This window comes from Quercus suber, unplaced genomic scaffold (genome assembly GCF_002906115.3).
Source record: "Quercus suber isolate HL8 unplaced genomic scaffold, Cork oak 2.0 scaffold_790, whole genome shotgun sequence".
Lineage (NCBI taxonomy): Eukaryota > Viridiplantae > Streptophyta > Magnoliopsida > Fagales > Fagaceae > Quercus > Quercus suber.
The window spans coordinates 216,260-229,173 of NW_027070226.1; the positions used below are offsets into that span (position 1 = coordinate 216,260).

Consider the following 12,914-nt stretch of genomic DNA (forward strand, 5'->3'; position numbering starts at 1 on the left):
TTTTTTTTTTTTTTTTTTTTTTTTTTTTTTTTTTTTTTTTAATTTTGTAAATTTAATGGAATGTCGTGTACGTAATATGCAATAATATATATTAAAAAAATTTGGATTGATATCATCGATGGCCTTTTTAATTTAAAAAATTAGAATAAATCTACTCCAAAAAAAAAAAAAAAGATTTATTTGGGTATAATACACATGATGCTGCAGAATAATGAGAGACATTTTGAGACCAAACCCAAAAGTCATCCATGACCTGGACCATCCAGAAGAAAGTGATGGATTGTTTATATATTCGTATCTTCGATAGAGAGTCATATATAATAGCCTTGAACTTTCTCATGGAGACCTGACTAGTAAAACCAAAACATAGTTAGATCCTTCCAATACTGCTGAGCTGACTAGACCGTTATCCCATTATGCTTCCGATGAACGAAATTGCACGGACGCCATGTGTTGCCTATGTGGCGTACCCATTTCGTATTTAAATTACACGTAGTGTCAATCTTCTAGATGATTACTTGGCCTCCCTTCTTCGTGTGACTTTATTGGTGAGGACTTCTGGAATACTAAGTCCATATAAAATAGTAAATTACACTTCCATTCTCCATCCTGAACTAGTCGAGTTCAGTATTAAAATTTCAGTTTTTTTTATTTAATTTTATTTTGATTAAGAGCTGAGTCAGCTCATCACCTAGTGGTGGAGCAAGAAAATTTTCTCAAGGGGAGCCAAGCCAAAATATTATTGTATCCTAGTAGTTTTAACTCTCTATATAATAAAAAAAAAAAAAAAAAAAACCAATTGGACTAACTAATGGATGGTCAAGTTTATTTTTGAAACTTTTTTTTTCTTGAATGGGTGAGTAAAAGGATAATGTCTGGCGACAAACTTTCATTGTAGCCCATGGTTATAATTCTTACTCAAAAGTTGACATAGTTATATATTTTAAAAATCTAACCGTTAACTTGCATATTTTTTATTTTCTTAGTGCATATGTCAAATTTCTTATCAATCATATGCTATTTATTATTTAATCTATAAACTTATTTTATTCAGAATATTAATATATATATATATATATATATAATAATAGGTGAAGCTGAGAGAAACTCAAATTAAAATTCCAAATTAGAGTTCTAATTTTGCATCATGTGTCCTAATTATTTATTCTTAAAGATTTTTATTTCTTAATTTTAGAATCAAATGTGGGACCACATCATAAATATTCATCCAAATGTGTTATTAAGTACAAAAACCAAAGAGTCTAGAATAAATGAATCGTAAAAAAAAAGTTTCACAATAATTTTTTTTTTTTTTAAAACATAAACAATTTACATTTTATATTTAATAATTTCCTTACAAAATTTTTTAAAGAGTTCACAAAATATAAAAATGAATATCAATAGTATTTAAATTATATATATATACGAATTATATTATGCATCTTATTGTATATTTTTAAGTGTATCCATACATATGTTTTTAATGTCTGTGAGTTTATTTCTTTGTCTTTAAATGCTATAGGTATAGCTCTATCAGTTGCTTTTGAATTATCTAAAAAGATGTCTTTTTTGCTTTCTCTCATATTTATCAATATATCAGTACTTGTTGAATTATGGCCTTGACTATTATGCCAATTATCCGTCATAGTATTAGTTAAAGGTGATCTATGATGGGGTTCAAATTCTCTTTCTTTTTCTAAAGGTAAATTTAAAACTTTCATTTTTTCATAGAAGTCCAAAAAACTATCATTTTTTCTTTCTACTTTGGTATATGTCGTAGATCTTTCATCATTTTCTATAGATTCTAATTTTTTATTAATTATGTCTAAGAAGCTATGTCTATTAGTCTGTCGGTTGATTTTATCTCCTGTTAATATACTCCAATTTTTTGCATTATTATTATAATTATAATTATAGTCATCCATATCACTGTCAGAATCAGAATCTGTTTCATGATCCATATTACTGTTTGACCAATTATTGCCTATATCTCTCATGCTATAACCTTCATCATAATCTATATCATGATAGTCCATGTTTCAAATTAGTGTGTGCCTAGCCTAAGTGTGAACAAGCAAACAGATTATGAGCTGATAAATGTATTTGTTCTCTTTCTAAGCAATTAATAATTACTGGCGGAACTTATTACTAACCACTGGTATCCTTGCTATCGGGACCACCTCCTCGGGAAACTCCATTGCGGGACCACCCAAACAACGCAAGTTCGTTGGCTAACAAAACAAGCTGACCAACGCGAATACTATGGTTTGCCAACGAGTGCGAGGTTGACCATCGCTATCAAAGAGCAAGTAGTGGCTATATAGTAATATGAGTTCCTAGTAACTTCTTAATTGCAAAGAAATATAAACAATTTGAGATGGAGGAATATAATTTATTATTTACTATTAACAACTTAGGGTATGTTTGGTAAACTGTAATAGGTCCTGTAATATAATAGTTATTTCAATGGTATAGTTATATGGTAGTTTGGTTATGTTTTTGTTACAAAGAATAGTCATTATTTATGAATATCTATTCTTTAAAATGAAGAATAATTATTCTTATTTAAAATGGTTGTAATAACTATTCCTTAGCATGTGTAATAATTTCTAAAATTAATATATTTCCAAATAAACAAACTTTCCATATGTGCATAAAAATTTTGAAAATCAAAAAATAACTAATCTCTCTCTCAAATTTAAAAAATATTATTATTTAGGAAATATAATTGTATGAGTAAGATATTTCTTAAAATATATCTTAAGCCTGGTTCTAATGTTACAACTTAACCAAACTTATAAATATGTTTAGTTATTCCATTACAATATATTTTATTTCTAGTAATAAAGATTACCATTATTGTCATAATCCTTGTTCAATGTATCAAACGTATCCTTACTAAATTGTAAAAAATTGGGTAAATAGTTTTTTTTTTTTTTTTTTGGTAAACCAAGATCTTATTACTTAGGGGGAAAATTAAGGAACAGAGTAAGGCTTAAGCCTCTCAAAATACATGCTAGAAAAATCTTAAAACAACAACAAATTAATCTCCAAAGGAGAGAATCATAGACAATAAAATCTTGTTCTAACTTAACTCCAGATTTGGTAAGCCCATTGATACATTGGTTGGCTTCTCTATAGCAATGCTTGATCTGCACCTTAAGAAATTGACTCACCAAACTTCTGTAATCCACAATAAGAGAGGAATGTGAATGTGCAATAATTGAATGAGCTTGACTCGACACCCACTCCACAACAACTTTTACATCTAACTCTATCTCTAGTGATTGAATTCCAAGAGTTGAACATATTATGAGCACATCTTGAAACACCCATAGCTTGGCCTCAATACTAGTAGCAATGCTAATAGCTCTTGCAAAACTTGCAACCCAAGTACCATTATGATCTTTGATTACACCACCAGCCAATCTGGGAATATCTAAGGTCGAACCATTAGTATTCAACTTAATCCAATTTGGCTTAGGCTTCTTTCATCTAACATTAATGGGAAACTTGCCATTTGTATGCTTTACCCTCTCAGCACAAAAGAAAAACTTAGTTTCCATGTTTCTCACTTCCTCCACCAAAATTTCACTAGGATTGTTTAGTTTAATTACTCTCTTATTTCGATATATATAGCCAAAGCTTCCAAATACCAAAACCTAAGAAGCAAATACCAAAACAGGAAAAGCAACTTCAAGGAATGTTGTCCCTGCCATAAATCGTATCATCACACAGACTTTTTTTTTCTTTTTTCTTTTTTGATAAAAAGAGGGGTGTATTATTTAATTATATATAAGTTCATACAACAACATGCATTACAACCTTTAAGGGACACATTCTACTAGTCTCGAGGTTTTCCATATTCCATACAAAAGGTGCATATACAAAAGCGGGACAAGTATCATAGATTTCCAAAAGGCATTGTTGTTGATTTCCCTTCTAAGCTAAAGCATCTGCTTAGCCATTAGCTTCACAGAATATGTGGCACACTTGGATGATTCAGTCATGCCTATAAGGTTCTTGCAATCATAGAGTAGTGGGATTGCATCTGGTGAGATATCATGATTAGTGGTTAACCATGAAAGAATTGTCATAGAATCAATTTCAAGGTGAATAAATTTAAAACCCAAATCCCATGACAGAAGGAGACCCTGGTAAACTGCCCTTAACTCAGCAATGTTATTAGAAGCAATACCTATGCTTAATGAAAAACCTAAAACCCATGAACTGGAACTATTACATAACAAACTGCCTGCACCAGTCAATCCAGGATTACCTAAAGAACTGCAATTCGTATTTAATTTTATAAAAGGCTGTAGTGGAGCAATCCATTTTATAGTCCTAGGAATACCAATTTTGATAGTTTTAGTGGGGCAAGCAAAATAAAAAATTTTGTAGCTAACTGAACCACTTTGTGGACAAGGCGAAATTGGGAGCTAGATCGATTGTTAAAAATACACTTATTCCTAGCTAACAATAAGTGCCAATAGAGGAAGGGGAAGTAAATCTTCCAAGGAAGCTGAAGACGGAGGATAAAAGTATCCGATGTAGCGTTTGTTTGAAACCAAGTTTGAAGTGTTAGTTGAAAAAGTGATAGAGGCAAGACAACAAGACACCTAGAGATTAACACCAGACTATCTTAGCCGAAGGGCAATCTCTTAAGATATGAATAGTGGTTTCAAGAGTATTACACCTAGGACATCGGTTATCTATTTCTAGGCGAGAGAAAGCTAGATAGTGGCGAGTAGGTAACCGATTACGCATTAACTTCCAAATGAAAATTTGGAGTTTCTTGGGGAAATGAAGTTTCCAGATCCAACATCAAAGAGACTTCACAAAAAGAGCATTAGCTTGTTGGTTTAAAAACTTAAAGGCAAAACTAACCAAACAAACACCGTTATTTTGTGTCCAGACAAGAGAATCAAACAACCTAGTCAGTTGGATCACAGGAATACCTTTAATAAGTTGTTCAAGTTACGTCGAGAGGGGAAATTGTAGATCCTCTAATCTCCAAATACCCGTAGGAAACTCACTAATCTCTGCTCCTCATTTGGCATAAATGGATCTTCAATATGACTTCGTAGCAAACCATCAGGGATCCAATGATCCTCCCAAACTCGAATGGTTTGATCATCCCCTAATATCCATTTCATACTATGTTAAAGCCATTGTATTCCTACATGGATGGCTTTCCAAATGTGAGACACTCTAGGGTTTATGACACTCGAAAATGTTTGCATGGAGAAAGTATTTGGCTTTCAATACTTGAGCCCATAGCATGGATGACTGTTGTTGAAGCCTCTAGGCCTGATTCATGAGCAAAACCATATTCATATGGCGCAAAGATTTAATACCCAGACCACCTGCATCCTTAGGAGTAGTTATGATTTCCTTACTAACCATGTGACAGTGTTTGTGGTGGGTGGTGTCTCCCCATAAGAATTTACAATTTAATTTATCCAGTTGCTAACAAATTTTTTGCGAGAGAAGGATGGTTTGCATGACATGAATAGGGATGGAGGCTGAGGTGGATTTGATTAAAGTGACACAACCTACAACAGAAAGATATTTAACTTGCCAACCCTCGATCTAGATTTTATCAATTATGTATTGATAAGCATTAGCCTTTTGGTGGGTAGTAAAAATAGGAGTTCCTAAATAGGTTTCGAGTTGAGTCGTAGTAGGGATATCAAAAATACTAGCAATCAGATCTTTAGTTCGCCTGGGCGTATTTGGTGAAAACCAAAGACATGATTTTTATGTACTAATGATTATTTTGTATTAAAAAAATTGCTATCCCATCTACTAGTATTGGCTTGACACCATAATTTCCTCACTGCATTACAATCCCTTAGAAGATGGATAGAGATCTACCACATGTCAAGAAGTCAAATTCTTCTATCCATGAACCATCAAATTATCAAAAAGATTCATCTCAACTTTTATGATGAGAGACATGTCATAATCAGGAATCAAACAATAATACATCTCATCTTATCACACTAATTATATAATATACAAATAATAATTGCTTGGGGTCTCACACTATACACTTATAGGGTTTAGATGGTTGGGGGACTATGATCCCATGCTCGACCCCTTATTTCTTTCATCATTAAAAGAAGATAAGAAGATAAGCATTACATTTACAATATTTTTAAAACACATTTACAACAAATCATAAGTGACTAATTATTATTGGTTCTAATTTGATTTGAAGCTACAATTGAAATTGCTTTTTTGTCCCATTAATAACAATCGGTAACAATTTGCTACATAATATTTGTTGTAAAAATATTGTGAATATAATATTTTTTTAAAATAAAGTAAATAAAAAAAATATGAAAAAAGAAGAAGAATTTTGTCATTAAAAAAAAAGTAAAAAAAAAAAATGAAAGGAGGAGGAGGAAACACGTTTTATAACATCATTTTGCATTGGAATTTCAAGAGAAAAACGTTTTATAACATCATTTATTAATTCGTGTAAATTAGGTAAAATGTTGAAAGAATAATTTCTAGAAGAGAATGGGATCATTTAAAGTCATGCAAATTTGATCCCGTCGCATATGAGCTGAGACGGCCCCTTCATTCATTCTAAGGCCTATCGGACGGTCATGAGCGATTGACATAGCTGAAATGCGGATAGATCTTTGACACGTTGCCACGGCTATTACTTTATGAGTTGTGAGGCAGGCCACAGTACAAATACAAATAGATAAGTTCATAAACGTCCACGCGTGCAAATTAAGAAGTGCATAGACTTCTCTGCATTATTATTTCTTAAAAAAAAAAGAATAAAAGGTAGACTTATATATGATATATTACCATCTATATATGATATATTACCATCTCCCTTGAGTGTGCCTGTTTCTAAAATAAAATAAAAATAAAAATAATATTAAAAGGAAACACTTTCTTTTTGTATATAAATATTACCGATATATTACCATCTACCAGTCCCCTGAGTGATTTTGTTTCTAAAATAAATAAATAAATAATAATAATAATAAAAACACTTTCTTTTTGTATATAAATATTACCGATACCCACCTGGTCTCTCAAGCACCAACCTTTTCAATATCTTTCATTCCTCACAGCCCAAAAGAAGACAAGTCAAAATCTCTTTCCTTTTTCACGAAATACAACCTCTCTAGTGTCCTCTATCTAATAATTCCCTGTTGATCAGAGTTTCATTCAAGATCTTGATTCATTAAGCATATTTTTTCTCTGTACAAGGTATGATTCGTGTTCTATTCTGAGTTTTCAAGAATTTTTGGTTTGCTTATTTCTTGGCGATTTCTTGTTTTCCAAGGTTGTAAAAAATAATGGGTTTTCTCTGTTTTTGTCGGATGCTTAGAATTTGACCCTTTTTCTGCAGAACGATATTAATGGCAGAAAACAATGTCCCAATTCTTACTACCCCCAAATATGTTTCTTAAAGCAATCTTTGTCTTTTGGGTCTTTTCTTTGTAAATTTGTTTAGCTCAGTGGTAGGGAATTGTTTTATGGGAAGCTTGATGAGATTTGTGTTGCCGCCATCAATTTTCTCGGGATGAATAGTTATCTTTCTGGATCTTAAACTTATGTTTTTTGTTGAGATCCATTGGATCTGAAACCAAAAAAAAAAAAAGAAATCATCAGAATCAAGCAGAGCGTTATAGATGTTCAATAGATAGAGAGGTATTCATCTTTTGATGCAAGAATTTCTCCTCTCATTGAGGGATAGGAAATAAGATTAAAATGTTGCCCACAATGATATACTATTTTTAGGGTTATAAGTTTCATATTTTCCTTTTGGCCCTAAAAAATTTCTTAGCAGTAAAATGGGCCATTAATTTGCTGTAATTTCTTTTGCTCGCTGATCAGATGCTCAGGTTATTATAGGCCATGATAGATTGAAGAGTTTGGTTTTCCTTATAGCTAAAACGTACGGTATAAAATTAAAAGTCGCAGTTTTCTGTACTTGTCCAACAAGGTCCTCATCATCACTGTACAAGATCTAAAGAAGTATTTGCTGTCTTTTCAATTTTGAGTAACCTGCCTTTTATGGCCTTTGATCTGATATAGAAAGTCAGTTAATTTTACATATTGAGGATTTTCTAATGTTGAAAAAAATCAGCATAACTAGAATGATTTAGAACACCAGATCTTTCTGAACAAGTAATGTTTTTTCAAAGTTATCCACGGTCAGAAAAAATACTGGTTAGCCGCTAATATGAAATTGGTTATGTTGCAAAATAAGACTTTCTGAAACCTAAAGTGGTCCCCTGATCTAGAAATGGTGCTTGATAGGGAAGGTATGGAGAGTTCTAAGTGGCCCAACTGAGATTATGCTGCTGAAATTCCAGTCATAATTTTCTTTCTTTCCCTGTTGGTCGTATTCTTGTATCCACAATCGGTGGGTATTGGAAGCGGTTTGGCTGTTTGACATTTATTTTTTCTTGTGTCATGTGGTCATTGTCCCTAACTCAGATGTAGACTATTTGTTCTTTGACCCCTTTTGTTCTCATTCCCTTGTGCTTTTTGTATATGCTTGAGAAACTTTATGTTGATAACTTCGGTTTAGGAAGTTTATTGATTGCAGTTCAGCCTTGATCATAAAAGAATTTTCTTAAAGTCATCATTAATGTTATACCAGTCTAAAACTGTAGTGAATGCTTTATTATTGGGGGAGTCTCTCTTCCACACACATACACACGTTCTATGCACATTTCTACATGTGTCATTGTCCTTATGAGACCTCTTTTTTGTAACAGGGCACATATGGAACAAAATTTCTTTGAACCTGAGTTGCACTTCGATTCTAAGTGGAAATCAATTTCAGCGGCAACAACAGTCTCAGATAATGGTGATGGCGGCTTTGATTGTAATATATGCTTAGAATCAGCACATGAACCTGTGGTCACCCTTTGTGGTCACTTATACTGCTGGCCTTGCATTTACAAGTGGCTCAATGTACAAATATCTACTGATGAGCCAGATGAGCAGCCGAAGTGCCCCGTTTGCAAAGCTAACATCTCTCAGGCTTCGTTGGTCCCCCTCTATGGCCGTGGCTCATCATCCTCTTCAGATTCTAAAGGCAAAAAACCCAATTTGGGTCTTGTCATACCTAATCGACCTCCACCTTCTGGGTTGAACTCTCTTATTACTACTACAACCTCTGCTTCACATTCCAGTCAGCAAATGCATCCAAGCTATTTTGAGTCACAGGCAGAGTCATATCATCATCAGCAATTCTTCCCTCACCTACATGGAGGTTATGCTGCAGACGCATCGGCTCATCATGGGGGTACAGCGATGACTAGTTTCTCCAATCCAACAATTGGGATGTTTGGAGAGATGGTATATGCAAGGATTTTTGGGAGCTCGGATTCAAGTCTGTATTCTTACCCTTATACAAGTTCCTACCCTCTGACAGGGATTAGGAGTCCCCGGATAAGAAGGCAGGAAATGCATCTTGACAAGTCTCTTACTCGACTTTCCTTTTTCTTTTTCTGTTGTGTAATGCTGTGTCTTCTCTTTTTTTGATATATACTTCTCTTCTGTAATTGCGTTTGTATAGTTTTAGTGAGATTTGTCATTATGTCAGTGCAGTACTAGATAGGAGATACAGATTTTGCCACAATGCCCCTAGAAATATCTTTTGATGTGTATAATTTTTCATATTTTTTAGTCGGATTTATAAACAGGTAGGCGCCTTGAAATATCTTTTGATGTGTATAATTTTACGTTTGTTTTAGTCGGATTTATAAACAGTTATTGATATGGAATATCTTTGCTGACATTAGTTATTGATAAGGATGTTACCCTTATTTGGTTATGAATACTACTACCATACCCTTATCTGTGTCTACTTTTCTACTGCCAACTGGCAATGATAGTTTCCAAGTCCAACAATATCCATAACGGTGGTTGATACGAGTTTAGGCAAAATCATCGAATTGGTTCGGTGTGATTGGTCAGAAGTTTTGAAAAACCGATGAGAACGTATTGATTGTCTTATATTTTTATGCCAACATTTTATCCCAACTTGCCGCCTCTCTTGATGAGAGCTTCTTTCTCGATCTCCATTTTATTCCCAAATCCCCAGACCTGCTCTACCTTCTCGACTTTTTCCCCCAAAGTAGTCCCAAATCCCAACCCCTCAACCCTTGTATCTCCCACGTGCCAATTGCTATGTGTGAATTTGTGTGGAAGGTTTTGAAGATGGGATTAATGCCACCTCTCTCTCCCTCATTTAAATATGGTGTTTGGGAGTCTTTTGGCTAAATATTGCCAAAATTAAAACATTTTTGCATTATAGGTACTGTTCGAAGTTTTTTGGCAAAATGAGGAAAGAGGTTGAATTTCGGCAACAGCATTGCCGAAATTCAAGAAAAATGAGGAGAGAGAATGAGAAAAGTGGAGGAGAGAGAAAAACTTGAATTACGGCAATGGTATTGCCGTAATTCCTCTGCCCAAGCTGCCCGGACCGTGCAAAAAAAAATCCCACAATTTCGGCAATACCATTACCGAAATTGTGGGAAATTTTTTTTTTTTTTTAATTTGTGGCCCACAATTTCGGCAATACCATTGCCGAAATTGTGGGGAAATTTTTTTTTTTTTTTAATTTGTGGCAATGGTATTTCGGCAATACCATTGCCACAATTGTGGGGAAATTTTTTTTTTTTTTTTTTTTCAATTGTGGGTTTTTTTTTTCAATTGTGGCAATCGCATTGCCGAAATTGTTTCAATTGCCACAATTAAAAAAAATAAAAAATACAATTTTTTTTTCCAAACAGTATTAGGGAAATTTTTTTTTTTCAAATGGGACAATGACATTGCCAAAAGAAAAACTTATTTTTTCCTATTGCCGAAATTCGGCAACGCCATTGCCACAATTGTGGGGAAATTTTTTTTTTTTTTTTAATTTGTGGCAATGGTATTTCGGCAATACCATTGCCACAATTGTGGGGAATTTTTTTTTTTTTTTTTTAATTTGTGGCAATATTTCGGCAATACCATTGCCAAATTGTGGGGAATTTTTTTTTTTTTTTAATTTGTGGCAATGGTATTTCGGCAATACCATTGCCACAATTGTGGGGAATTTTTTTTTTTTTTTTTTCAATTGTGGGTTTTTTTTTTTCAATTGTGGCAATCGCATTGCCGAAATTGTTTCAATTGCCACAATTAAAAAAAATAAAAATACATTTTTTTTTCCAAACAGTATTAGGGAAATTTTTTTTTTTCAAATGGGACAATGACATTGCCAAAAGAAAAACTTATTTTTTCCTATTGCCGAAATTCGGCAACGCCATTGCCACAATTGTGGGGAAATTTTTTTTTTTTTTTAATTTGTGGCAATGGTATTTCGGCAATACCATTGCCACAATTGTGGGGAATTTTTTTTTTTTTTTTTTTTTTAATTTGTGGCAATGGTATTTCGGCAATACCATTGCCACAATTGTGGGAATTTTTTTTTTTTTTTTTTAATTTGTGGCAATGGTATTTCGGCAATACCATTGCCACAATTGTGGGAATTTTTTTTTTTTTTTAATTTGTGGCAATGGTATTTCGGCAATACCATTGCCACAATTGTGGGGAAATTTTTTTTTTTTTTCAATTGTGGGTTTTTTTTTTTTCAATTGTGGCAATCGCATTGCCGAAATTGTTTCAATTGCCACAATTAAAAAAAATAAAAATACAATTTTTTTTTCCAAACAGTATTAGGGAAAATTTTTTTTTTTCAAATGGGACAATGACATTGCCAAAAGAAAAACTTATTTTTTCCTATTGCCGAAATTCGGCAACGCCATTGCCACAATTGTGGGAAATTTTTTTTTTTTTTTAATTTGTGCAATGTATTCGGCATACCATTGCACAATTGTGGGAATTTTTTTTTTTTTTTTTTTTAATTTGTGGCAATGGTATTTCGGCAATACCATTGCCACAATTGTGGGGAATTTTTTTTTTTTAATTTGTGGCAATGGTATTTCGCAATACCATTGCCACAATTGTGGGGAAATTTTTTTTTTTTTCAATTGTGGTTTTTTTTTTTTTCAATTGTGCAATCGCATTGCCGAAATTGTTTCAATTGCCACAATTAAAAAAAATAAAAATACAATTTTTTTTCCAAACAGTATTAGGGAAAATTTTTTTTTTTTCAAATGGGACAATGACATTGCCAAAAGAAAAACTTATTTTTTCCTATTGCCGAAATTCGGCAACGCCATTGCCACAATTGTGGGAAATTTTTTTTTTTTTTTAATTTGTGGCAATGGTATTTCGGCAATACCATTGCCACAATTGTGGGGAATTTTTTTTTTTTTTTTTTTAATTTGTGGCAATGGTATTTCGGCAATACCATTGCCACAATTGTGGGGAATTTTTTTTTTTTTTTTTTTAATTTGTGGCAATGGTATTTCGGCAATACCATTGCCACAATTGTGGGGAATTTTTTTTTTTTTTTAATTTGTGGCAATGGTATTTCGGCAATACCATTGCCACAATTGTGGGGAATTTTTTTTTTTTTTTTTTTTTTTAATTTGTGGCAATGGTATTTCGGCAATACCATTGCCACAATTGTGGGGAAATTTTTTTTTTTTTTTTTCAATTGTGGGTTTTTTTTTTTTTCAATTGTGGCAATCGCGTTGCCGAAATTGTTTCACTTGCCACAATTAAAAAAAATAAAAATAAATTTTTTTTTCCCAAACAGTATTAGGGAAAATTTTTTTTTTTTCAAATGGGACAATGACATTGCCAACAGAAAAACTTATTTTTTCCTATTGCCGAAATTCGGCAACGCCATTGCCACAATTGTGGGGAAATTTTTTTTTTTTTTAATTTGTGGCAATGGTATTTCGGCAATACCATTGCCACAATTGTGGGAATTTGTCATCTCATCTGATTCTTATTCTCTGCATCGAATATAT

The 12,914-nt window shown here is 32.8% G+C and overlaps 1 protein-coding gene across 1 annotated transcript; it reads left to right on the top strand.

Moving 5' to 3' along the window:
• The first annotated feature begins 7,039 nt into the window (after window positions 1-7,039).
• Window positions 7,040-9,709, top strand: LOC112041191 (E3 ubiquitin-protein ligase RMA1H1). The gene is made up of 2 exons (XM_024074105.2): window positions 7,040-7,239; window positions 8,760-9,709. Exon 2 carries the CDS (start codon window positions 8,767-8,769, stop codon window positions 9,529-9,531), a length of 765 nt encoding a protein of 254 aa, XP_023929873.1. The 5' UTR covers window positions 7,040-7,239; window positions 8,760-8,766; the 3' UTR covers window positions 9,532-9,709.
• Window positions 9,710-12,914: the final 3,205 nt, after the last annotated feature.